The sequence below is a fragment of the Gobio gobio genome (genome assembly GCF_949357685.1).
Source record: "Gobio gobio genome assembly, chromosome: 5".
Classification (NCBI taxonomy): Eukaryota; Metazoa; Chordata; class Actinopteri; order Cypriniformes; family Gobionidae; genus Gobio; species Gobio gobio.
Window position 1 is genome coordinate 52,970,996 of NC_137101.1, and position 27,919 is coordinate 52,998,914.

General features: G+C 38.8%; 1 protein-coding gene across 1 annotated transcript; it reads left to right on the forward strand.

Annotated features, from left to right (window-relative positions):
- The first annotated feature begins 2,165 nt into the window (after positions 1 to 2,165).
- LOC307126090 (uncharacterized protein) lies at positions 2,166 to 26,586 on the forward strand. The gene is made up of 3 exons (XM_079816466.1): positions 2,166 to 2,229; positions 11,148 to 11,368; positions 24,434 to 26,586. The coding sequence occupies exons 2-3, from the start codon at positions 11,209 to 11,211 to the stop codon at positions 26,275 to 26,277; spliced, it is 2,004 nt and encodes a 667-aa protein (XP_079672592.1). The 5' UTR covers positions 2,166 to 2,229; positions 11,148 to 11,208; the 3' UTR covers positions 26,278 to 26,586.
- Positions 26,587 to 27,919: the final 1,333 nt, after the last annotated feature.

Consider the following 27,919-nt stretch of genomic DNA (forward strand, 5'->3'; position numbering starts at 1 on the left):
TGAGGAAAACACTCGGACAGTGTGTGAAATAGTATTATAATAAGGGAAAATTTCCCATAGTTACCAAATGACCGTTAATAGTGTTCAAATATAGGCATCATTGTGACACTTACCGCTACATGTTCTTTTCAGGGTGGAATTCTTGTATGCTGAGAGATGTCAGTTCGTTTTGGTGCACACAACATGCATCGCATTATGAAACTATTCTTTTTGACATCTTGGAGTGAAAACATAGACTGAACTTGAGGCCACGGGCAATCTGCCTCCCGTAGCTCACATCTTCCGACTAAACGCGCGCTAATTATAAGCGGGTGATGCGTAGCAACCTCTCGCGAAGCAGCCTCTCCAACGTTTCGCGAGACTTGCGAAAGTTATTCACTTATTTTAATATATATAATATAATTATTACTATTTGACAGTAACGGAGGAACGCCACCGAATGTAACTAAGTAAAAGTACAGTTTTTTCACAAGAAATTTACTTGAGTAAGAGTAAAAGTACCCATCTTTAAATCTACTCTAAAAGTACAAGTTACCCAAAAAATGTACTCAAGTAAATGTAACGAAGTAAATGTAATTCGTTACTACCCACCTCTGGTCCCGAGCCTGCCTTCAAGATTCATACAAAGCTTTTCCCCTCTTGAACTGGTCATTTAAATCAGGGCCTGGGCTCCGACCGTCTGACTTTCATGAGTCTGTTGTCACGTTAGTGAAAGAGGCTCCGATTAAGAAATCACATTATACATTTCAAATCTGCAATGTTGACATTGCGAAATCTCAGAATCAACCACATCACATTTGCTTGTATAATTCACTAGAGCACATGGCCTGATGGACAAGTGTGGACTGATGGACTTATAGTGTTTGAGTGTATTAATATGTGTGATCCACATCTGCTGATGGAGACCTTATATACTCAGTGCATTGAGTGTGTATGAAACAGTGTAATGGCACTCTTATTTCTTCCAATGTTCTATGTACCATTCGTTCAAAGCAACCAGTCTGACGCGACGAACTCATCCCAGTCGTTATATTCCTTTTGAATTCTTGTTTATTTTTGTACTGCAAAGCAATAACAACCTTTTAACTCTATATAACAACACAATATGGAACGACGGTCAAAAACTGTATCGCTCCGTCACTTGCTTACAATCCACTGACCCGGTTATGACGTCTTAGTCACCTCATGCGTAAGCAAGGGCACAACAAAAGCATATATAATTATAGTGTAAACATTCTTATTCTTTATAAAAAATGCAAGTGAAACAAATAATAATCTAAAGTTACTTCAATATTATCAAATTTCCACAATGTGCATTATGGCTCTAACACACAGAGCATGTTGATTGAGACATCTACAGGTAGGACACAAGTACAAATCATGGATTGTGGATTAATACAATTTTTCCATTTTCATTTCCAGCTTGGAAAAGCATTGTCAGTCCAGAGCATACATGTGTCAGTATTGAAATTTATATAAATGTCTGCGTTTTTGATTCTGATATTAGAAATGTGGATGTATAAAATCCATTTGAGTCTAATAATACATGAACATAGGTATAGAATGTCTAAAAAATATGATTATCCTAGTATCAGTAAATTTGTTTTCATGAAAACTTTACATTTTAAAGCCATAAACTAATAACTGATGATAAACATGATAAAGTAGACATAAAACATCAGAAAAAAAGCTTTAGTTTGTGGGTTGAATCTAAACTGCTCAGTCTCTCGACGCTCTCAAACTACATATATCTGCATATATCCAGACCACAGTGCCTCTGTTTTTACAGCCACAAATGCAAGGCCTGTTAAAATGATAATTTGCGTTTGTTATACTATTTATGACTTTTTATGGCCTTAAATTTGAACAAAATGTTTAAGGACCCACAGAAACCCTGTTATTTGGTTGTCATTAATTAAAAAATGTTATGTGTGTTTTCTATATTCTGTATATACAAGCAGTAAAAATTAAAGTTGGGTACTGTGTGTTGATTTAGAGTAATTAAAAAAAAATCTTTCAATATGAACTGTATTATTAACTTACCATTGTGTTATTAAATGTATTTCAATAATATATTCAACTCTTTAATATTATATTTTTCTATGTAAATGTCTATGTACTTCTGTGATTTTAGACGCAGCAGTGAACGGGACTTTTATTATGGTGTGGTGGTGTGACGTCATAAGGCTGCGCCGCGCTCCTGCAACGTTGAGATTCGGCTGGAGAAAGGTTTGTGTTTGAAGTGTTTAAAGTGACGCAAAATGAATGATGCATTATTAAATGTAACACTGCATTGCTTTATCTAACATTTATCAGCGTTGTGTGAGTAAAGTAACAGAATAAACTCATGAGTAGTGATGGCCAAATGAGGCTTTCTGAACCACTGAGGCTTTCCAGCCCATTGGTTCACCAAAAGGTTCATTTAGCCCAGCGGTTTTCAATAGGTGAGGCGCGCCTCCCCTGGGGGGCGCCAAAGAGCCACAGGGGAGGCGCGACGTGAAGAAAAAATAAAAATAAACCATATACTCGCGTCGCGGTATACTGGGTAAAAGCTACGCGGGATACTCGCGTCGTGGTACAAACGAGTTGACTGATTACTGACAAGTAGTAGGCCTAATGCTGACAGATTAAGCAATGGCTCCTTCTGGCTCAACATGTGCACAGGGGCTCGATAGGCCTACTCGAAAACTGAAGGATTTTATGAATGGCACCTGTTTTCAACACAAACACTTTACGCAGAAAGAGTGTTTCTTGTACTTAGAAAAAACTGCAATACAATTATTTTTTAAGGGGTAGGCTATGTTTATTTTTTTCAATCATTTTAAAATTAATTGGAGAATTAACTTGAATGTGCCTAATAGCCTATGTGTTGTAGCCATTAAATAAACGCATTTAGTTTCATATGTTAAAATATTATATGTTATTTTTTCCATCTATATGTTGATTATGAAAAGTGAACACCATGAGTAAGATAGGATGCATCGGGGACATGGAGTGGGTCAGACATGACCACTTCATTAAGTTTCGTTTTGTAGAAAGACTTTCTTTAGTTTAAAGTGAATTTCGTTTTGTATAAATTGTATCTTAATTTTAATAAATGTTTATTCAACAAATTGCCTGGATTTAATAAATAAGAAGCAAATATAGCCGCGATCAATTGCATTGCACGCGTGAACTGGAGCGCATCATAAATTCATATCTCATATCTCTTTAATTTTTTATTATAAATTAATCGAAACTCAGTTTATGCCTCATATACATGAAAAATATTTAAGAAAGCTTTACATTTCTTTAAACGAAACTATTCAAAACGAAAAAGAAATAGGCTAGCTAACGTTACTCAATGTAATCCATGATGTGCATTTCTCTCTGTAGGCTAGGCGTGTTCAATACGGAGATGGCGATCTTCAACTTAATTTTTGCAGCTGACACAGACAGAAAAGACTAGTGTAGGCCTACTAATACAAATCAATGCACGAAATCGAACTTTTTTATTTTAAATTTTTATTAAACTTTAACAAAAACTGGTCGATCTCAGCTCGAATGTGGACTTGAAGCAGAGACTGGCAGAAATGCCGATCACGCGTTTCTGGTTGTCTGTGGAGAGCGAGACTCAGATCTCCACTAAGGCTATGCAAGTCCTAATCCCCTTCACCTCCACTTACTTGTGTGAGTGTGGGTTTTCCGCACTGACCATGATTAAAAATAACTACAGATCAATTTCTCTCTGCAGTGCAGCCCCGCATCGAACACCTCTGCGCGTCAAAAGCGCGTCCTCATTGTTCCCACTGATATGGGCGGTTATTCAAAGTTCAAAATTAAAAATCAAATGACGTGAATGACACGTGCAAATGACGTGAATGGTGCATTTTGTTTATTGTTAAAATCTGAATGTATGATTTTAAATAATTTTAGCCACATACAAATCTTGTATGTGGCTGAAAAAAAAATTGTAATGCAAATCTTTTTGATCTGATAACATGCCTTCAATGCAGTTGACTGTTATGTGTTATGCGCTCCGTGAACAAAAAGCGTTGTCGTTCATTGATCAGAGAGCTGTCCATTGTGCTGATTTTGTTTGAGACAATGTGCATTAAAATGTGCGCTTAAAGAGATAGCTCACTTTATAATGAAAATTCTGTCATCATATACTCACCCTCAATTTGTTTCAAGCCTGTATGAATTTCTTTCTTCTGCTAAACACAAAGCAAGATATTTTGAAGAATGTCAGTAACCAAACAGTTAACTGGTCCCATTGACCTCCATAGTATATATATTTTTTCTTACTATGGAAGTCAATGGGACCAGTTAACTGTTTGGTTACTGACATTCTTCAAAATATCTTGCTTTGTGTTTAGCAGAAGAAAGAAATTCATACAGGCTTGAAACAAATTGAGGGTGAGTATATGATGACAGAATTTTCATTTTAAAGTGAACTATCTCTTTAAGACCCAGACACAAGTTTCACACTTGTAACATTCACATGTTAAGCATGTTTTGTTGACTTATGGTTAGGCCTACTGATGTTCTGTGATTTTTAAAAGTAGCCTCAAATAGGCCTGCATACATTTGGAAGTTATTTGCTGTTGCAAAGATTTATTAATGCACTTAAAAAAAAAAGGAAATAAAATACAATATGAAAAAATATTTACATTTTATTAGTTGTTATTGAAACTCATCATTGCCAGGAACACACAGAAGATGGCATTTACTGCCGAGGCGTGTGTGGGTTAGAGCAGGCGGACAGGATTTTGGGGAAGGGGGGGCTCGGCTGTCCTTACCTACTCTAAGGGGAGGCTCACATTCACACAATTTGAAAACCCCTGATTTAGCCGAAGCCTCATGAAACAGTGTGCTCCCTAGTGACACCTGCTGTGCACAGCAATGTATCGCACACAAATCTATTCATCCTGAGCAACCAAATTGTCATAGTGTGGGCACACCCTTTTTCTATTGCCTGTGTATTAAATAAAGTATTTTACTCTGCTTGTATTAACCTATGCACACACAACTCACACAAACACACAACTTTGTGTTCAACTATTCAGTAGTTCTTTGGGTTAGTGATGACAGTGAATGGCCCAAATGATTGTAAAGAAATTATTGTGTGTGCAGTGCTGATTGGGAGTGCAATAGTGCATGGAACTGGGAGGCTATACATATAATAATAATAATATATATATATATATATATATATATATATATATATATATATATATATATATATATATATATATATATATATATATATATTTCTATCTGTATTGTCTTTATTGTTTGATGAAACTTTTATCTTTTGTGTGAACTTTGTAAGGTGTCCTTGAGTGTCATGAAAGGCGCCTATAAATAAAATGAATAATAATAATATATATATATATATATATATATATATATATATATATATATATATATATATATATATATATATATATATATATATATATATATATATATATATATATACGTATTATAGGTATTACAACTAGATATAGGCTAATTTACTCTAATAATCTACTGAACTAATTTACTCTAATAATCTACTAAACTAAGTATAATGTAATATAATATATAATACAAGCTATGATATATAATGATAACTATGCTACTACAAACACGCTACTACTCGCTACTACGTACAACCAACACCTCAACACCAATGCAAACGCCTACTGCAAACCCCACAAGAGGCGCGAGGTTTTGAACCACTTTTATCCGGAAGCGATACTCAGAATGAAGCAATGACGTATTCAACAGAAACCGAGGCCTCGTTTGCCATCGTCAGGTGATTTTCACGGAAACGATACAAGCCTCGAATCGGGGCTTCATCTGGAACGCCCCTTTTTGCTCGACACAAGCTCCGGAGCCTCGCTTCAGATGTCCCATCACTACTCATGAGCAACAGAAAGAGCGGCTCGTTTCTCTCTTTATCATGAATCAGTTCAAACATGAGTTCAGTCTCTGGAGAGAGAACCCGAGCTTTAAACTCTCCGAGTCAATTGAACCGATTGATTTACAACAAATGATTCAGTGATTCGAAGCGCTGTATTTCTATTTATATCTCAAATTCTACAAAATATCAAATAGCTAAACTGCCTAATATATCAAGGGTCTGTATAATGTACATTCTTTTATTGATTTGTTGTGTTAGTTTTGAGTGTTTTGTCTAATCAGGTCATTTAGGTCCATTAACTGTCACTCTGATGAATTGAGATATAATTTTGGCAGAAATATAATTCATGACAATAGAATATTCATTAACAGAAATATGACACTTAAATTTAAGACAGTTCAGTAAATCTCAAAAGCTGACCATCAGAATTCAACAACTGACCAACTAATAATATATTAGACTCAAAACCAAATTTTCTTTGGTGTGTGATATGAATATTATTTCAGAGAGAAGTTATGTTTGAAACCAACCACTGCGTTAAAAGGACTTGCCTGTGAAAATTAGGGCGCTTTCACACCTACCTTGTTTGGTCCGGATTTTCCGACTTTTCAGTTTGATCTGAATCAAAATTACAGGTGTGAAACCTCCCCCGGACCAAACAGACGAAATTTGGTCCGGCAAAAAGAGGCAGTCTCGGTCCGGATCAAACTGAACAAAGGTTCGGTTCGTTTCTAGTGTGAAAGCATTTTCTGTATGGTTCATACTTTCAGAGCATTTACAGGAAGCTCCTGTTTATGTTTAAATATTATAATGTTTTTTATTATTATTTAATCTAGGCTACATTGATTATGAAAAGTGAAAAGATGCACAATATGTCAGAAGACAGAAGGTCAGAAATGATTTTGAAAGAAACTTTGTATGATTTTGCTTAGAAAGCCTTTCTTTAATGTGAATTTTGTTTTGTATAAATTTTATCTTAATTTTAATCAAAGTTTAATCAGATAATTACCTGGATTTAATAAATAAGAAGCAAATAGTCTATAGCACAATAATCACGGGAGCGATCACATGCTTTACACATGAACTGGAGCGCATCTCAAATAAACCGAAACTCAGCAGATACTTGTCTCACAAACATGAGAAATATGTGTATATAAAGCTTGAAATGTCCACTTTTAAACGTAACGAAAAGAAAATAGTCAAGCAATGCGCACTGTTCAATAGTGGCAACGATATGCGTCCGTTCCTTCATTCTTGTCAAAGACGCTGACGTCAGACGCTCGTCCGTTTACAAACTAATCAATGTCCAGATGCAGCCCACATCGATGATGACGAGTGGACGCAAGTGTGTCATGTAAAGTTCTTTAGTGCGCTCGCATGATGGCAATGTGAAACCAAACCAAAACTAACCTAAAGTATAAAAAAACAACTATAAACAGAAATGTTTAAACTTAGTTTGTGCCAATCTTGGGTTTAAGGTACCATTAAAGTGGTTTGGCTTTTAGCAGTGTTCATCTCCATAGTAACTTGCGCTCCATGGCTAACCTGCTCCAGGGCAGGTTATGTTCTGGATAAGAGATCTCAAACTGAAATTGGACCAATCAGCTGTCAGCAAAGTGACACACCTCTGATGTAATGAAGTCACTCCCCCTTTTTCTACTCCAAATTAAAGGTCACTACATAGCAAATGGTTTTTAAACACTAAAGTGTCTGGCTTTTAACAATGCTTATTTATTATAATAATAATTTTGAATGACTTGGATATCATTTAAGTAATTATTATACCCTTAATCAATCATTTTAGTTAATCAATCATTAATAGGCACATAGTTAAAATGAATATAAATAGCCTATATAAAGGTTATACAAATAAGCTTTAAAAAGATATAAAAATGACTACATGTGAGTTTAAATGTTCAATTCGCTATATATCAACTAAACTAACTTCATAACTTTTACTTGCACTAAGTAAGATTTTTCTTAAAGTTGTCCACTTTCATAGACAGCTCTTTTCTTCTTCCTGTGTAAATTTGTTTAAATGCTTAATATTTTCAATCATGTAATATTCTGCAGAAGAGAGAAATCAATTTTGCTGCTTCTCTCGCGAGAAGTAGATGTCAGTTTCACTGATCCACATCGTGTGATTGGCTGTTCACTGCTGATGTCACAGCTAAAATCCTAAACTCAGGAGCAAACCTAGCCTGGATGCCAGCCGAATTTAGCCCCGCCCACAAAATGTTTTGCTCGGGCAATTCGGTCTGGACTCGCTCCATAGAGGAGGAATTATGCCCGAACAGAAACTGTTCGGACCAATGAAATTGTCAGGGCGGGCTTTAGACGATGATGGACAGATGATCAACAGTAACGTAATCATCCACGTCATCGAAGGCTCTTGGGTTGAATTTGCTCTTATCCTAAACGGAGAACTTGTTCGTATATGCGTTCACCTTTACTATTTCTCTCAGAAACGATGATCGTGTTGGTAAGTACTCTGTGTATCCTTAAATTATTTTATTACTGCCAAAGATCGTTTACACTCATGTTTTTCTTGTAACGTTACTTAATCATGCGTGCGTGCAGACAGGGTTTCCAAGTGTTTTTGCAATGTCGCGCACAATTGCTACTCAAAACGTTTGGTTGGCAAAATATGTTATTTTGGCAAGGTTGCCAGCTAAAATTCTCATTCCTGGGTTTATATAATCACATAATTGGGGTCGCTTCAACCCGCGGACATGGAGAAAAACACGGACTTGGTAACAGTGCAGTTGAGTTCTGTTGACATTTGACAACTAACGTTACGCGTCGCTCCGTTGCTCTGATTGGTTGTGGGTCTATCCAATTGAGGTCTTTCCTGGCTCGGTTGAAACACGCCCCATAATCAAAGCTCAATGGAGCGGTACCAGACTCAAATTCTGACTAGAATTGAGTATGGCCACGCCAGGCTAGAGCAAACCCTGAGTTGACAGAGAAAGCTGATGATCAGTATCATGGGACCAACAAAGCCTGAATAGATTGGTTTGGTTTTGTCAACTCGAAACTAATCCTGTAACCCTGAGTTTGTTAAACTACCATCATGGTACAGGCCCCAGGAATACAAGTGTGAACGCACCCTAAAAAAGAATAGAGACCACCAATTTGTTTAAATTAAAGTTTAGGGAAAATATTCAACGGAGCAATTATTTTTTATTAAAAAAATAAAAAAAAAGTAAAGTCTTGTATTGTGTAACAAATAAAACCAAAGAAGAGTCATTTAACATTGTTCTCAGAATATATCCTGAGAAACACACATTAGATATGAGATGTCTCGATATCTAAGTGATAAAATGAACTGAAACCTTGTCTTAAAGAAAGTTTTACTTCATTCAAATTAATGCCTTTTTGAAAAGAAAACTATATTATTGATTTGTTTTTGTTATTAGGAAAGTTTTATATTCATCATCACTAAACGGAGTAACTCAAAACCCAATTTTGCTCATTTTCAAACAGCCTTTAAAGTTTATTTAGAAGAATCTGTAAAGTTTTAAAAAGTCAAAAAGCCCAAAGAACTGTATTTCTGGTAAATTAATTTAGCATATGTTTGTGATGTGCATTTATTTTAAATTTAAATTATTGTTGTTTCAATTTATATTTGCAAAATGTTATTAACTGATACTAAATTTCTCAGTCAATACCGATTATTCAGATCGATATCGGCCGATAGAGATAGTTAGATTTTTTTCTTATGGAAAAAATACCCTCTCCCAAATAATGCTGCAAACTATACAGAGAACCCTCTCATTCTACACACAATACTATTGGTTGCAATTAACAACAAAGGTATTGTATTAAACTGCTATTTATTTCAGATATAATGGGCTAATTACACCCAAATAAAAAATTGTAATGTTTGAATACAACTCAAATGCACATATAAGGTATTTTTCAAAAGCACTTGTATTCATGACACATTTATTCAAGCATACATATATAATTAACAGTAAGTAAGTTCCTCTCTAGCGTTTCTTTATCATTAACATCGGATGACTTTCCTGAGGTAACGCTAGACTAATACAATGTTAAATGACCTGTTGTTTTACAAGCTGTTTTTCATTCCGTTGAAACACTGATTGAGTGATTACACAAGTGATGGTAGGGATTTCGGTAAGTTGTAGTGTATCTTTCAACATACCTTTTGATATTCATGCATGTTTTTTGAGATATAACTTGTATTAAAGTGTTAGAGATGACACATTGAACTGAGGCACTACAGCGATCTGTCACGCCACATGTAGGAGCGTCAAAACAATGTTTATTATTTGAATTTCGTGATAAAATGGACAGAGTTTGAAAGACGACACTGTTGCTGTTTAGAAGTAACAAAACAAAGTGCTATTTGTGGTTATTGGATGAGAGGTGCTACAGATCATGTTTAGTGTAGGGAAAAACCGCAGACCTGCAACCCTGGCTTGAGCTACGGGTGATTCATAGGGTCAAATAGAGCCGGCTTTTATGTTGCTATTTTTAACTGTCAATAGCCACGTTTCCACCGCAGGAACTTTCCCCAGGAACTAGGAACTTTGGGCTGGTACTCGGTGTGTTTCGACCGCAGGAACCAGGGTCTAAATGAAGTTCCGGGTAAATATTTACGCTTTAGTATCAGTTTTTGCCTCTTTTCCGCCGTTTTGTTAATGACCTCTTTAGTAAACCAATACATAACCAGCAAAAGCAGCGCTGCTTGAATCTCCTCCACTTGTAATTGATGCAGACAGTATCGCGCAAAAATTATTACTGTCCGTCTCTGACTGGGAGGAGCAGTCGCATCGCACGCAGTCCTACATCACCGGACTAATTTGCCTAATCTTCCCGGTACTTTAGACCGCAGTGGAAACGCAGACAGCAACAGGTCTGGGGTACAAATTGTTCCGGGTAATTTCGGTGGGAACGGGCTTATGCGTTCTTGTCGCTTTATCTTGCTCTAAAGATAAGTGTCCTAAAGAAACGGGCACATTGTTCCGGACCCTTTTGATTGACTGCACACCATCGGCCCTGATCATCGGCTGTTTTAAACAATCAGCAGATGGCCAATAGTGAAAATAATAGCTTTTATTGGCCATTACCAATCATTGACCAATACATTGGTAGTTAGATTTAGTGGAATTCTGTAATTTTTAAAGTTTAATAAAATAAAATAAAAAAACGATCCCTCTGACTGACTGCATTACTAGTGTGATTAACTGGATTTATTTTTCTTTCTGTTAATTATTCTCATCTTAAACAGGACAAACACACAGAAAAACTCCTGGTGAAGTGACTGAGATCCATGTGACACTATTATAAAGATGGATTTTATTAAAGAGGAGAGTGAAGACCTGAAGATTGAAGAAACATTCCAAGTGAAACATGAAGAAACTGAGGAAGAAACAGAGAAAGAGGAGAGAGAAGACATGAAGATCGAAGAAACATTCAGAGTGAAAGATGAAGAAAGTGAGGAACAAACAGGTTGGTCTCAAAGCTCACCTCAGTCATTTGATATTTATTCAGATGTCCAGCTCTACAGAAATGAAGGATATTTTTCCCTTTAATATTTTCTATTTTATGGGGGATTTTACAAAAAATCTAGTCGTGTGTTAGCTGCTCAGTTGCTTACACTCATGACGCACATTTTGCAAAATGTGCTGTATTTTTGTAATTCCACTAGGTGGCGTTAATGTTGCATAAACTACATGCTTCACCTTTAAACGGTACAGCTCATCGGCTGAGGACACGCATAGAGACCACAAATAAGAAACACAATTCAAGTGTCAATTCAAAGTGCTTTAAAAATATTTGATTAAGAATTAAAAATAAGTATAATATAATAAATATTAGTAGCCTATTATAAATAAAATATAATTAGAATAAATGTAAGTATAATAAAAATAAATTATTATTTTAGAAAATAAGTTGAAATAATGCCATTGATGACTTTAACAAACACACAGACTACGATTAACAGCCTCAGATAGTTACATGTCTGCTTACAGGCAGACCTGCCAACCTTGAAGAAATTAGTACAAAAGAGTACAAAAAAGGCTGATGATGGTTAAACGTCATACAAAAATAGAACCAAAGACAGACTAAACACAAATCGCAAGATTAATAACAAACTATTCACTAGCACTAGCAAAAGTGTTTGTTTACCAGTAGATGGCAGCAATCTTCCACTAAACTATGGCACATGTTATATTTTCACTATGAATGAAATGGCCCCACTTTATATTAGGTGGCCTTAACTACTATGTACTTACATCAAAAAATCATGTACAATGTACTTATTGTGTTCCTATTGTATTGCAAAACACCTTTGCTGATATTGAGGTGGGATATGGGTAGAGTTAGGGACATGTGTGGTGGTTTGGGTAAGTTTAAGGGTAGGGTTAGGGACATGTGTGGTGGTATGGGTCAGTTTAAGGGTAGGGTTAGGGACAGGTGTGGTGGTATGGGTCAGTTTAAGGGTAGGGTTAGGGACAGGTGTGGTGGTATGGGTCAGTTTAAGGGTAGGGTTAGGGACAGGTGTGGTGGTATGGGTCAGTTTAAGGGTAGGGTTAGGGACAGGTGTGGTGGTATGGGTCAGTTTAAGGGTAGAGTTAGGGACATGTGTGGTGGTTTGGGTAAGTTTAAGGGTAGGGTTAGGGACATGTGTGGTGGTATGGGTAAGTTTAAGGGTAGGGTTAGGGACAGGTGTGGTGGTATGGGTCAGATTAAGGGTAGGGTTAGGGACAGGTGTGGTGGTGTGGGTAAGTTTAAGGGTAGGGTAAGGGACAGGTGTGGTGGTGTGGGTAAGTTTAAGGGTAGGGTTAGGGACAGGTGTGGTGGTATGGGTAAGTTTAAGGGTAGGGTTAGGGACAGGTGTGGTGGTATGGGTAAGTTTAAGGGTAGGGTTAGGGACAGGTGTGGTGGTATGGGTAAGTTTAAGGGTAGGGTAAGGGACAGGTGTGGTGGTATGGGTAAGTTTAAGGGTAGGGTTAGGGACAGGTGTGGTGGTATGGGTCAGTTTAAGGGTAGGGTTAGGGACAGGTGTGGTGGTGTGGGTAAGTTTAAGGGTAGGGTAAGGGACAGGTGTGGTGGTATGGGTAAGTTTAAGGGTAGGGTTAGGGACAGGTGTGGTGGTATGGGTAAGTTTAAGGGTAGGGTTAGGGACAGGTGTGGTGGTATGTGTCAGTTTAAGGGTAGGGTTAGGGACAGGTGTGGTGGTGTGGGTAAGTTTAAGGGTAGGGTAAGGGACAGGTGTGGTGGTATGGGTAAGTTTAAGGGTAGGGTTAGGGACAGGTGTGGTGGTGTGGGTAAGTTTAAGGGTAGGGTTAGGGACAGGTGTGGTGGTGTGGGTAAGTTTAAGGGTAGGGTTAGGGACAGGTGTGGTGGTATGGGTAAGTTTAAGGGTAGGGTTAGGGACAGGTGTGGTGGTATGGGTAAGTTTAAAGGTCCCATGGCATGAAATTTTCATTTTATGAGGTATTTCAACATTAATATGAGTTCCCCTAGCCTGAATATTGTCCCCAAGTGGATAGAAATGTTGATCGGGGTAAAACCGAGTTCTGGCTGTCTCTCTCTGCCTTTGAGAAAATGACAGGCCCGACTAGCCAATCCTGAAGGCTCCTGGTTTGACGTCCAAGCAGGCACGGTTTCCTCCCTTTCCCCCGCCCAGAGAATCTGGCACGCCCATGCAAACACTCGAGAGATCATTAACGTTACTTGTGAACGAGTGAACACTGGCAGTTTCTCAGTGTTTGGATGTACAAATGAAAACAGAAGTCTTTCTTCAGTTCCTTCTGATCTGTGATCAGTGATTTCTGATGTGTAGCTAATTATTTATTATTTGTGGACACGCAGCGGCTTCTCTCTCTCCCGACAGAACGGTGTTTTCTATCTTGAGAGTCAGTGTTTTTGTACGTCCTCGTCGCGTCTATCTGTTCTTAAATGTGCATACAGTCTTTTCTGTTTAACATCAGCAGTCACATCTTTAGAGATAAACTTCACACACGCCGAAGCTCGGCCTCCAACATCCCCGACCCCCAGTACTGCATCTGGCCCACAGCGGAGGCACCAAACGCGGCGTGAGATTAAGCAGAAGGAGGGTAAGGGTGAGGGTATCTGGGCTAGGCTAGCCAGCTTTCCCCACAATAAACTGGATTACATTCGATTACAGCTGTTGTGTCTTTGTTTGCGCTGTGTAAGTTACTCAATGCGCGTCAACGACGCTATTCATATGTTTGGAACATATCTAGAAATAATGCTATATTCAACACTTACTAACTCGTTCATCTCGCTGTAATGATACATTGCATGTGTTACAAAGTTGGTAGAATAATGATGAAGAGGACTCGGTGTGACTGGGACTCGTGTTTATTCAGAACTCTCAGATACAAACACAATAAACTCGCGCTGACTGACAGCGCTCTCATAACTCAGTAGTTACTATAAATAACTTTGTTAGCAATCGCTTCGTCTCCGTGATGTCCGGTTCGCGAACGAATCATTCTTTTGAATCGGTTCTTTTTAGTGAACCGAACCAGTTCACCAAATCGGACTGAATCGTTCTGAACGGTTCGCGTCTCGAGTCAGCGCTGATCCATAATTTACTAAAGTTACTAACTTTCTGACATGAGTGACAGTCCCTCCGACTAGAAATAAACTAATAACCTGAAGTATATGCTAGTAACTACAACAGTTCACCCTGAACTGAGACATGCTGAGAGAACTGATGAGAAGTGAACACAGGTCCATCCGTCTCTCTGGCAGACTCGTGCCTGCTCGTGCCTCGTTAAACCACGCCCCCTCCGCTCATTTAAAATGCAAAGATGTCAGCCAATCACAACAGTGGGCGTTTTTACTGAAGTCTCACAGCAGACACGCCTCTTGAAGCAGGGCATTCAGCCACAGGGCAAACAGCAGTATAGAAAAAATGCCTTTTATTTCTAAATTATGACATTTTATGATGTAAAAATCATACTAATAATATAAGTACACCTCAGGAAACACTATAAAATAATAGAAAAATGCCATGCCATGGGACCTTTAAGGGTAGGGTTAGGGACAGGTGTGGTGGTATGGGTAAGTTTAAGGGTAGGGTTAGGGACAGGTGTGGTGGTATGGGTAAGTTTAAGGGTAGGGTTAGGGACAGGTGTGGTGGTATGGGTAAGTTTAAGGGTAGGGTTAGGGACAGGTGTGGTGGTATGGGTAAGTTTAAGGGTAGGGTTAGGGACAGGTGTGGTGGTATGGGTAAGTTTAAGGGCAGGGTTAGGGACAGGTGTGGTGGTGTGGGTAAGTTTAAGGGTAGGGTTAGGGACAGGTTTGGGGGTATGGGTAAGTTTAAAGGTCCCGTTTTTCGTGTTTTTTTTAAGCTTTGATTGTGTTTACAGTGTGCAATATAACGTGTTCATGTTTCGCGTGTAAAAAAAACAGTATTTTTCACACAATTTACTTATCTGTATACCGCTGTTTTCACTGTCCTAAAAACGGGCTGATGAGTTCCTTGTTCTATGAAGTCCCTCCTTCAGAAATATGTAACGAGTTCTGATTGTGCCAGCGGTTCCTGTGTTGTGATTTGACCGCAGCTTAGCGCATGTTGCCCGGTTCCTGTGTTGTGATTCGACAGCAGCTTAGCGCACATTGCACGGAAAGGTCACGCCTCTTAACGGGGAGATATATGCGCTCAATGATCTCTTAGTACAGCGTCCCTGGGAAAGCCAAACAAAGGTGATTTGACTCCGGGATGAAAATAACAGCGTCTCGACGACATGGCGACAAACACACTGAAACGCAACACTTCCTCTTCTCCACGTGGGAGAGCAACAAGACCACGCCCCCTTTTTCGTGTATTCTTGTGGGCGGAGGTTAGTCTGTTCTACTGTTCTACTGACGTAATTAAAGAAGGAAGGAGAGGGATGTAGCCCAAACCGGCCGTTCGCTGTAGGCTTTGAAAGGGAACTTCTGTTAAATAAAATATCTCGCTTGCCATTGAACTTTGAGCTTTATAATTTTACAGGTATTATTTATGCTCTAACAGCAACATTACACACTAACTAAAGTTTGAACAATGGGATCATGAAGAACAGGACCTTTAAGGGTAGGGTTAGGTGTAAGGGAAGTGTCAACAGTGTAATTACAAATGTAACTACAGAAATGAATTACAGATGTAATTACGTGCAGGTATTTTTAAAAATGTAAGCACAATGTAAATTCATGTATGTACACAATAAGTGCATTGTATCAAATGATTAATTAAAATGTTAGTACATACTAGTTAAGGCCACCTAATATAAAGTGGGACTAATGAAATTGAGAAAAGTAGATCTTTTATTTGAATTTGACATAAAATGTTGCTATTATATAGCCTATTATTACTAATTTACATGTAAATTTAATTTAATATTTATCAAATTAAATATTAATTTTAATGAATACATTTAAATTAATATAATTTAACACGACTACACAAAGATACACAACTGTAGAGTAAAAACATTAATAAAAAACTGACAAGATTGTGACAAAGTCAGTCTGAGGCCTCTAGACAACCCAGAACATTTTTTTGTATAAAGTTTAAGGTAAAAATAACTGCCATTCATTTACTAGTATCTTAATACTATGCAAATTCGATTTCGATGTGAATTCGGACATCTGTCACAATCAGGTAACTTTTGGTCTACACCTGGTGCGCGGTAAGCACCATCAAACGAAAGCTGCTTTCTACACACAAAAAAATTTCCAACGATAAACTGATCGCGCATTCTATTTCTGACGCACTTCAATCGCTGGGCGAGGGAAGATGTGGCGGACCGGGACGCGTCAGTGGACTTAGTTACCTTTTTCACGCTTGCCTTGCACATCTGCTAATAAGCGATGGGCAAAGTTTTCTGACTATTTTTCTTACCTTGTTTTTTTTTGCTGTGGATATTATTGAGTTTGTAAAAGTTTCGCTCTTGCATTCTTCTGAACATCTTGTGCTGCCATTGCCCGATGCCATTTTTATATCACTCCATAATCTGTCTATTTTTTAAATGCCTATTCCCCGAGTGGTAGGCTACAATGACTGGCTGTTTTTAAATATAACTAATATCATAACAAAATAACCCAGGCAGTCTCATCTGCGAGAAGTAGGCCCCCATACTGACAGCTGGGCTCATAGCTTGCAGGTTTGCTTAGTGGCCTACTAGGTGCTGTAACAAAATTTAACCGCCTGTAACCGCCAACAGCGTATCTCTATGAGGCGGTTCAGCCATGGCATGCAAGCCTGCAGTTATCCGGCCTGCCTGGCTTGCTTGCTTGAGGCACTGAATTGAAATGAATGCACGCGGTGCGGGCTTTTGGCTAGTAGGGGTATGCAAGCGGAGGGTTAAAATGAAGCGCTCTGATTGGCTGAGAGCGTCATACGTCAACGTCATAGATTGCACTGAAACCGGCGAAATGCGAGATGCAACAAAATGCGTATCTACAAGCGTACCAAAGAGTTAAAATGTGTGCCGGGTACGAAAAATGCATACATGTTGGCAGGTCTGCAATAGGTCTGTCTTTAACAGTTTTCCTTAAAAATAAAATACTATGAAAATAGTTTCAGTTATGACTTTTTTTCACTTTATTTCGTTTTGGATGCAAATTTTTTCCTCTTGGGCGAGCGATTCGCTCACAGCTTAACCTGCTCATTAAATATATAAAAATTTTCATATTAAAAAGTTAATTAACAAAAATTAACAGCTACCTAACAAACAAACAACTTGCTTTGTTCTGGTTTCACTTCACCAAAAGTACCAGGGTTGGATGGATTCCCTGGGGGTCTAGTGATTAGGATTCGGTGCTCTCACCGCCGCGGCCCGGGTTCGATTCCTGGTCAGGGAACAAGTCTTTGGGGCAGTCGTGGCCTAATGGTTAGAGAGTCGGACTTGTAACCCGAAGATTGCCGGTTCGAGTCTTAGGTCCGGCAGGAATTGTCGGTGGGGGGAGTGAATAACCAGCTCAAGGGCTCAATACCACGACTGAGGTGAGACCCTTGAGCAAGGCACCAAACCCCCGAACTGCTCCCCGGCCGCCGCAGCAATATGGCTGCCCACTGCTCCGGGTGTGTGTTCACTACTGTGTGTGTGCACTTGGATGCGTTAAATGCAGAGCACAAATTCCAAGTATGGGTCACCATACTTGGCCACACTTCACTTCACTCCAGTCTAAACTAAATGATTTTATAGGTTATTTACTACACATTGTCTTTAAAGTCCCTGGCAATTCTGAGATTTGTTTCTAAACACATTATAAATGTTAGAAATGTATTGCTGAAACACATTACAAAGACTGTGAACTATGTAGTACTGAATTCAGAAGTTAGACCGCTAAACAGTTTTTCACCGTTGCTGTGTTCAGGATTTTCAGGGCGGGGCTAAAACGGTGTCTCGATGACGCACTGGAGCCACCGAGCCTGGCTCCTCCCCTAACACGATCATAACTAGAGCGCATTCGCATCAGTTTGCCCGCTTGATCACGAGTTACTGTCAGTACTGTTAGTTATTACAGCCTACAACTTACAAAACAGCTTACAAAACAAAAACGATGATCAAGAAGAGGTGGATTAATTTTGTGAACAGCTGAGGATCAGCACCGTTTCCTGCCTCTGCAGTGACTTTACACTGGATCGTTTTACAGACTTTCACCGGAGACAACTGGGATTCACTGATAATGAATCCCTGAGGATCAGCACCGTTTCCTGCCTCTGCAGTGACTTTACACTGGATCGTTTTACAGACTTTCACCGGAGACAACTGGGATTCACTGATAATCCGCTGCAGAACCGACTATCCCCCGCCCCGGCCTTCATCCTCCCGTCCCGCCGACATCAGGTGCGTCGTGATCATAGACGGTCGTGATCAGTGTGTGAGTGTTGTCTTGTGTGCTACTGCAGCTTTCCCCTCGAGTGGGCGTGGTTTCGGCGCCAACAGCGGACACACCCCCAGCGTTTGAGAGCAGAGAATGCTGCTCATTTTTTCAAGTTTTTGATAAGCTATTTTATGATTTTTTTTTTATGATTCAAATTTGGCTGGGTGGTTAATAACACATTTATCTGTGGTGTGAGGAACTCAGAACACATGTTTAGTTTTGACTTTACAGGGATTTTAAATAACCTGAAAATACTGTGGATTATTATTATTAAGGCTAATTCTTACTAACCAGTAATGGGGTGAGCACATTTGAGTTCATTTCAGACTCAGAGGTAGATGATTATAAAGTTCAGGGTATTTGTGAGTTCAGGGTTGGATGGATTCAGTGTGAGTCCAGTGATTTAAAATGAATCGGTTCAAATGAGTCATTAGGTCGCAAATCGGACATTAGTGGATACGTTGGGGGCAAATCCCAGCTGTCAGAATATCGCAAAAGATTTGTGTCAACACAGAAAACACTTCAAACTGGATAGGATTTTTTGTAGTTTATTGAAAGTATGGCTTATCAGCTGCACATGCGAAATGCTTGTCAGAGAAGAGGCAACGTTACAATTCACACTCATCGGTAATTCAGGGGAAAAAATTGTCAGAATGTGCCATAAAAAAAACACAGCATTTCCATGATAAATGAGCTGAAAATGCGAAAATCGACCTTTGACCTCTCCGACGCGCATGTCAAAACGCGTGATAAAGTTTTTGTAACCAGCAGCTCAAAAATCCTGTGAGACCCTATACTTTATTTTTTGTAGGCTTTTTAAGGCCCTTTTTATGCCCTCTGTTATTAGGGGTTCAAGCCTGAAAGGCTGAAATCCTATTGTAATTGTTAATTTTCCCATGATGCATCATTCTCCATCTAAAACTGATCGGGCAGACCAAACCGTAAGTCGTAGAGACATGAAACTTTCAGGGCTGGTAGTACTCACAACGACAACCAGCGTCACCGAGGCACGCCCCGACCGGCCTGACGGGGGCGCTACAGCAAGCAAAAGTACAAAATGGCTCATAACTCCTAAACCTTTAGGCGTGGGCTCAAGTGTCTTATATCCTTGGAATCCTTGGCTCAAGGCGGATAACATGCATGCCTCGGATTGGCTCGCCCTTCTGGCGCCAATTTCGAGAAATTTTGAGTTTTTTGAAAAACCTACTTTTGCCTACTACTCCCACATTTTTTCCCTGATCAGAACCAAACCACTGTTGGAATGTTCTTTGGAGAGAGACTATTAATAATAAAAAAAAAAACAATAAAAAAAACAATTCATAGTCGCTAAGTGGATCCAAAATGTTCAACTTTAACTAAAATGACTATAACTTCTGAACGGAACAAGATATTTTCACTAAACTCGGGTCACATGTCTATGAGCTCAAACTTCAATACTTAATAAAAATTGTGATGATTGGCCACTTGGTGGCGATGTAAGAAGAAAAAATTGTCATGAAAATGGCTATAACCACACCGAACCATTAGTCTGATAATTATTGGCATGCAGTATCTTTGTCCAGGGTGCCATGATAGTCTGAGAACAGTGGTGTATCTCAAAAAACTCAGTTTGCATATCGGCACCATGCCTTGAAGGAGCCTAAGAAGTTTCAAGCCAATGTTTTTCACAAAAGTCACCTCCTTAGTGTCAGGACTCCTGGGTGATTATTGTGTGTGTATGTATTTCTTACCTGTTGGTGGCGGTTCCTCACGGGTTCACTAGCTCCTCCCTCTCGTTTTGGTAATTGTTCACCTGTCGTGTCTCATCAGCTGTTTCCTTTTTTAGCGCACGTTGTCCTGTCTCTCGTCGTGCGCTCATTGTCTGGGTTGGTCTCAGTCACGCTGTCCTAGTCCAAGTCGGTTGTTCTTCCTGTTACTCTCCAGTTCCTCAGGTTCGGTCGCAGGCATCTGGAGGCTCGTCTTAGCCCAGAGTTCACATGCCTGTGGATACTTGAACTTGACTTTGAGTGAACTGTGCTCTGGTTTCGGGTGTTACTGGTGCGCTTCGTTTTTAGGCGAGATCCAGTCTCATCCAGGTTCGGTGAGCTGCCTTTTCTATTAGGCATTGTTTTTTCCTACTGTCCAGTTTATGGACGCTATCGGCAGTCACCTGTCGTGTGAGGATTTCTTCCCGGTCTCCGACCAGAGTGGATTACGTCGCTGGACGCCGTATGAGGTCGTTGTTCCTCGGACTGTGACTTTTGTGCTGTATCTGACCCTCTCTTTATTCCTTCTAATAAACACTGTGAACTTGCATTTGACTCCGAGACTCCTTGTGACACTTAGACTCCTGAATCCTTGCCGAGTCCAACGATACCAAACATGGCAGGTTTTTCTCTTTATGGTTTGTGTAACAGTGTATTTAGACTTTCAAAACTTTTGCTATTATCTTCGAAACTGCTAGTCCAATTGAGACAAAATCATCACAGGAAATTTGATAACATAGGTCATTAGCTAAACAACAATGTCCAAATGTCAAAACTATGATAGGAAGTGAAATCCAATCAATGATGCCCAAGGGTCATTTTTATACTCTCATAAATATACTGTAAGTGTCTATAATAACGGGGTGTCCAATCCTGATCCTGGAGGGCCACTGTCCTGCAGAGTTTAGCTCCAACTCCAATTCAACAGGTCTTATTAGGCATACTAGAAACTTTCAGACAGGGGTGTTGAGGCAACTTGGAGCTAGACTCTGCAGGACAGTGGCCCTCGAGGACCGACTTTGGACACCCCTGGTCTATAACCTCAAAATTAAGTGAGATATTTATAACAAATTTGACATACATATGTATGGACACACTCTGAGGACACTTTAAAAAGTAGTGGAGATTGGGCAAGACGTGGTGCTATAACTGACAAATAAAAAAAAAAAAAGTTCATTAAAAAAGTATTCCGTGGTAAATTGGCTGTAAATTATCATTTTTCATCTATGATCTAAGTTTATTTATTTCTTTGGATCCCCATTAGCCAATACCTAGGCAGTGGTTACTCTTTCTGAGGTCCCAACAATTAAAAAAATACACTGTCCGTGACTGTCCATGCACACTTTAAAACAAGAGGAATTTTATTGGTAAAATAGAAAATAGTAATGGTCAACTTCCTTGAGGTACACCACATTGCAACTCTTTCACAACTGAAAACTTCCAATATAATACCCTATTAAACAGATCACTTTCAAATCAATGTACAGTATGAAAAGTAATTGTGAAATAAAATATAACAATACTGCTCCTAATTTATTTTCCTCAATCTGTGCTAAGCAATCATCTGTCATCTGTGTTAATGCTGTTCGTGTTGAGGTCCTTCTCACTGTGCATGCTGAAAATTACTAAAGACTTACATTTGCTCACAAACTTTGCTAAGAACCATTAGCAAACTTATTGATCATATTAACGTTCACTTATTTTAAAGCAACATAAAACATTATTTTCTTTTTCCTATTAATTTTCATTACTTAAATTCGTAATTTGCAATTGACCTCCCATTCCTCCTTCCTCCCAGTAGTGTTGTTTTCGTCAACGAAAAGTATGACTAAATATCTTCGTCAACGAACCTTTATAACGTGACGAAAACGAGACGAGACGCAACGCAAATGCTGGTCATGTGACGATGACGAATAAAAACGAGACTAAATGTGGTTCACAAAATAAAAACTATGCTAAAATGTCTCTTCATTTTCGTTGACGAAAATGAGACGAGACGAAAAGTCGTGTTTTTATTTTGCAGTATTTCTGTGTGTCTCAATCAGGGGCTGCATCAGGTCTCACTGCGCAGACGCAGGCCACATCACTCTCTTCAAATCCCACTCGCGCGGCGTCTCCGGTGAGTGAACGGGTCCGATGGCCGGCCAGTTGGGGTTCGTAAGCCCTATTCGGACGGTAATTGTTTGTCCTGCGGTCGTAAGGTGTCTTCATTATTTACAGGAGCTAGTCAGTGATTTTATTGTCGTCTTAATGCAGAATATCAGTGTTTTCTCCCACCACCCGTGTAAAAATCTCCGGCCGAATTACCTAACTGAATTACTGTTTGACAAACACCAAGGTCGTGTGGTGCCGTCTGAATCCACATCTCTGAGTTTTCAATCACTTCAGAATTCACGGTTTATATCCTTTTTGGCCACTGCAGAGCACCGTGCGGTTGTGCTTCGCTGTTATTTTGATGCATTTTAAAGATCTAGACTTGTATTACTGAAATATTGGCAAGTATTTACAAGAGCAAGATATTTCATCACCGCTCAAACAAAGAAAGAAAGAAAAGCACGTAAACATTTGAAATGTTCCGTTATAACGGCAGCAATTATATATGTTAAAATAACCGCAGCATTATGAATACCTCATAAGCGAATAAGAGGCTATATTCACTTATTTCCACTAATTTCCATGTGGAATAAAATTGCATCCTTTATTTTGAGATAAAATACAAGACAGAAAAACATTTTAACTATAATGTGGGTCTAATTTTAAACATAAATAATTAAATAATAATTTGGATATTATTTTCCTATTAAATTAAATATGCATTTATTCTTATTAAGACATTTGGAAAAACTTTTATTACATTGAAGTGGAAAATAAAACGGGTGTTGTGGAAATAGATGGGGAGAAATGTGGCCACAAAAATCACAGGAAAAAACACCACAAACCTTAAGAGACATCTTAATGTTTTTATTTATTTTATTTAAATGTATGTGTGTGTACTTGTTTAGTTGGTAAAATAAATATGTTGTAACTTCAAATCAGAGCGTCTTCCGTGTCTGGAATGGATGTATTCTTGAGTCTATAAGGTAACAATAATATAATAAGATAACATTGTTTGAAATGGGTTTGGCTAAAAGAAGATTTTGGTTTTGTCTATAATACGTACTTATACTATATTGACTGGGTTAAATAGAATTGCATTACTAAAAAGAGACTAAAATACAATTTTCATTGACTAAAACTTGACTAAAATGTCATTAGTTTTCGTCGACTAAAACTAGACGAAAATAGTCATAGATAATTATGACTAAAATAAGACTAAAATGCTCAGACTTTTAGTCGACTAAAACTTGACTAGACTAAAAAGAGTATGACTATGACTAAAACTAATAAAAACTAAAATGACTGCTTGACACAAAGACTAGACTAAAACTAAAATGAAAACAGGCCGCCAAAAACAACACTACCTCCCAGTTCTGTTGGCTGTATCCTTTGAATCTCTTATATGATCGTTTATAAGTTACTTTTGGTTTTCGAAGTGGTTACATGCTTGCTAAATAAAACATAATATATTTTTATGCATATGTGTTTTAAAAGCCATAAACTGTTTGAACCCCGATAAATGCTGCTTGCAGCTTTAATTATTATTATTAATATTGTATTAATTTAATAGGCTATATAAAAACTGATATGCCATCTAACCGTCCAGAACCTCTCCATCCTTAATCAAACACATCTGCAAAATTCAACCTGCTGAGTATTCAGGACTGCTTGAAAATTAAAGGCAGGCGTCTTTCATTAAAGTTTGACTCTGCAAGACAGGACCAAAACTGCCCACCCCTGATCCTTAGGATAGGATACTATCCTATACCCTGCTATTGATGCTTTAAATGTCTAAATTGTTGTATGTCTGTTTCTGCCCTAGATCTCATGGCATTGAAAGAGGCAAGTCATGAACTCAATGAAAGGGAAGAAGAGAAAGGCCATTATGATAAACATCATGACTTCATGACTGGAGAAAGATCGACACAGGCTAAAAAGACTTCCTCGCAAAAAAGATCTCAAAAGACTAAAAGTTGTTTCCCCTGCAAACAGTGTGGAACGAGTTTCACTCATAAAGGAACCCTTGTGAAACACATTAAAATTCACACTGGAGAGAAGCCTCACACCTGCCAACAGTGTGGAACGAGTTTTGGAAATAAAGGAAACCTTAACAGGCACATAAAAGTTCATACTGGAGAGAAGCCTTACACCTGCCAACAGTGTGGAAAGAGTTTCAGATGTAAAGGAAACCTTGACAGTCACATGAGAATTCACACTGGAGAGAAGCCTTACACCTGCCAACAATGTGGAACGAGTTTCAGATGTAAAGGAAACCTTGACAGTCACATGAGAATTCACACTGGAGAGAAGCCTTACACCTGCCAACAGTGTGGAACGAGTTTCAAACTTAAAGAAAATCTTAACAGGCACATGAGAGTTCACAATGGAGAGAAGCCTTACACCTGCCAACAGTGTGGAAAAAGTTTAATATGTAAAGGAAACCTTGACAGTCACATGAGAATTCACACTGGAGAGAAGCCTTACACCTGCCAACAGTGTGGAACGAGTTTCAAACTTAAAGAAAATCTTAACAGGCACATGAGAGTTCACACTGGAGAGAAGCCTTACACCTGCCAACAGTGTGGAAAGAGTTTCAGATGTAAAGAAAGGCTTGACAGTCACATGAGAATTCACACTGGAGAGAAGCCTTACACCTGCCAACAGTGTGGAAAGAGTTTCAGAAATAAAGGAGACCTTAACAGGCACATGAGAATTCATGATGGAGAGAAGCCTTACACCTGCCAACAGTGTGGAAAGAGTTTCAGATGTAAAGGAAACCTTGACAGTCACATGAGAATTCACACTGGAGAGAAGCCTTACACCTGCCAACAGTGTGGAACGAGTTTCAAACTTAAAGAAAATCTTAACAGGCACATGAGAGTTCACACTGGGGAGAAGCCTTACACCTGCCAACAGTGTGGAAAAAGTTTAATATGTAAAGGAAACCTTGACAGTCACATGAGAATTCACACTGGAGAGAAGCCTTACACCTGCCAACAGTGTGGAACGAGTTTCAAACTTAAAGAAAATCTTAACAGGCACATGAGAGTTCACACTGGAGAGAAGCCTTACACCTGCCAACAGTGTGGAAAGAGTTTCAGATGTAAAGAAAGGCTTGACAGGCACATGAGAGTTCACACTGGAGAGAAGCCTTACACCTGCCAACAGTGTGGAACGAGTTTCAAACTTAAAGAAAATCTTAACAGGCACATGAGAGTTCACACTGGAGAGAAGCCTTACACCTGCCAACAGTGTGGAAAGAGTTTCAGATGTAAAGAAAGGCTTGACAGTCACATGAGAATTCACACTGGAGAGAAGCCTTACACCTGCCAACAGTGTGGAAAGAGTTTCAGAAATAAAGGAGACCTTAACAGGCACATGAGAATTCATGATGGAGAGAAGCCTTACACCTGCCAACAGTGTGGAAAGAGTTTCAGATGTAAAGAAAGGCTTGACAGTCACATGAGAGTTCACACTGGAGAGAAGCCTTACACCTGCCAACAGTGTGGAAAGAGTTTCAGAAATAAAGGAGACCTTAACAGGCACATGAGAATTCATGATGGAGAGAAGCCTTACACCTGCCAACAGTGTGGAAAGAGTTTCAGATGTAAAGGAAACCTTAACAGGCACATGAGAGTTCATACTGGAGAGAAGCCTCACACCTGAAATAGAATTGTATATTTTACTCAATTTAGTTTTGGTTTAATACAATCCATGTACCACTTTAAACTGAATCAACCTGTGTCTCAAATTTGTTGAGCAGTCTTGAATCTTTTTGAGACTTTCACTACAAGTTTCATCGGACACTTCTTCATTTAAGTCTTTAGCCCAGGCTTATTTTATATAATTTGTATTCACAGGCAGTTGGAAAGCATTAACACAGCGTGAAACCAAGTGTCTAGAGCTAGGATTGCCCTAAAACATTGCTCGAAGGCATTAGACTTTGGTTTGTCAATAAATTGTGGTATAACCGTTTGAACTGTGTGTGTGTGTGTGTGTGTGTGTGTGTGTGTGTGTGTGTGTGTGTGTGTGTGTGTGTGTGTGTGTGTGTGTGTGTGTGTGTGTGTGTGTGTGTGTGTGTGTGTGTGTGTGTGAGAGAGAGAGAGAGAACCAAAATTAAACACAGAGATCCTGACAATCAAGAACTCCACCATCAATATCATGAAGATGTTAAAGTGTACAAACAAACTCTTAAGAGCAAAAAAGGAAAAGTACACTGAACAATTATTTCAATAAATAACGAGTCATTTAGTAAATAAATATTGAGTCAATAAATAACAGTAACTTCTGGAAGAATTGGCCATTCAAAACAGGAACATATGGAAGACACACTTTGAAAATCTATACAAAAAAAACAAATCCTGCTCAAAATGAAATAAAAAACAAATTAGAAATCCTGAAAGAGTAAATTAAAGACAATCAGAACCCCCTTGCTTTCCCAATCACAGTAAATGAACTAACAGAGAGACTACATGCTTTAAAACCCAACAAGGCATATGGCTAGGGTGACCACCCGTCCCGCGTAGCGCGTGCGCGCACAGCGTTTGAAGCCCAATTCATGCGTCCCGCGAATTGAGACCGTGTCACGCATAATCAATGCTTGCTCAAAAAAAAAAGTTGGTCGCTCAGGCAGCCAAACGAACATTACTTCAATCCTAGTTCCCACACGAACATATTAAGTATTCAGTCCATTTTATCACGAAATTCAAACGATAAATGCAGTTTTAACGCTCTATAATATGACGTGACTGATAGGCGGGTATCAGTTCAACTTCAAGCGGCAGCGCGAGTGAACGCGATCAGGAACAGATGATTGCGTTCACTGGCGAGCCGCGCGCTGCCTCTTGAGAAAGAATAAATATTATTAATATCTTAAGGTATGTTGAGGATACATTACAACTTACTGAAACGTAGCATATGTTGTGTAATCGCTCCATCGGTGTTACAACCGCGGAAAGACAATAAAACAGCTGGTAAACAATGTGTAGAATCACGTTTACCTCAGAAGTCATTCAATGTCCACAGCTGTGAGCTCACTAGAGAGATTAACTCTTTCACTGAATACATGCACTATATTAGCCTATAGTTTCATTATATTAGCCTATATATATTCAGTATATACTACTTAGCCTGTTAGTGATGTCTTGTTTAATTAATGTATGTTTAAATAAACCTGTCATGAAAATTACAGCCACTAAATTATTATATTTCAACAACAAATTTGAGAAAAAATAATAATAATTAGATTTAGAAGTTAATGCAAAAACTGCCTTATGTGAAGCTTATGTGTTGATTATTATATCTAAAA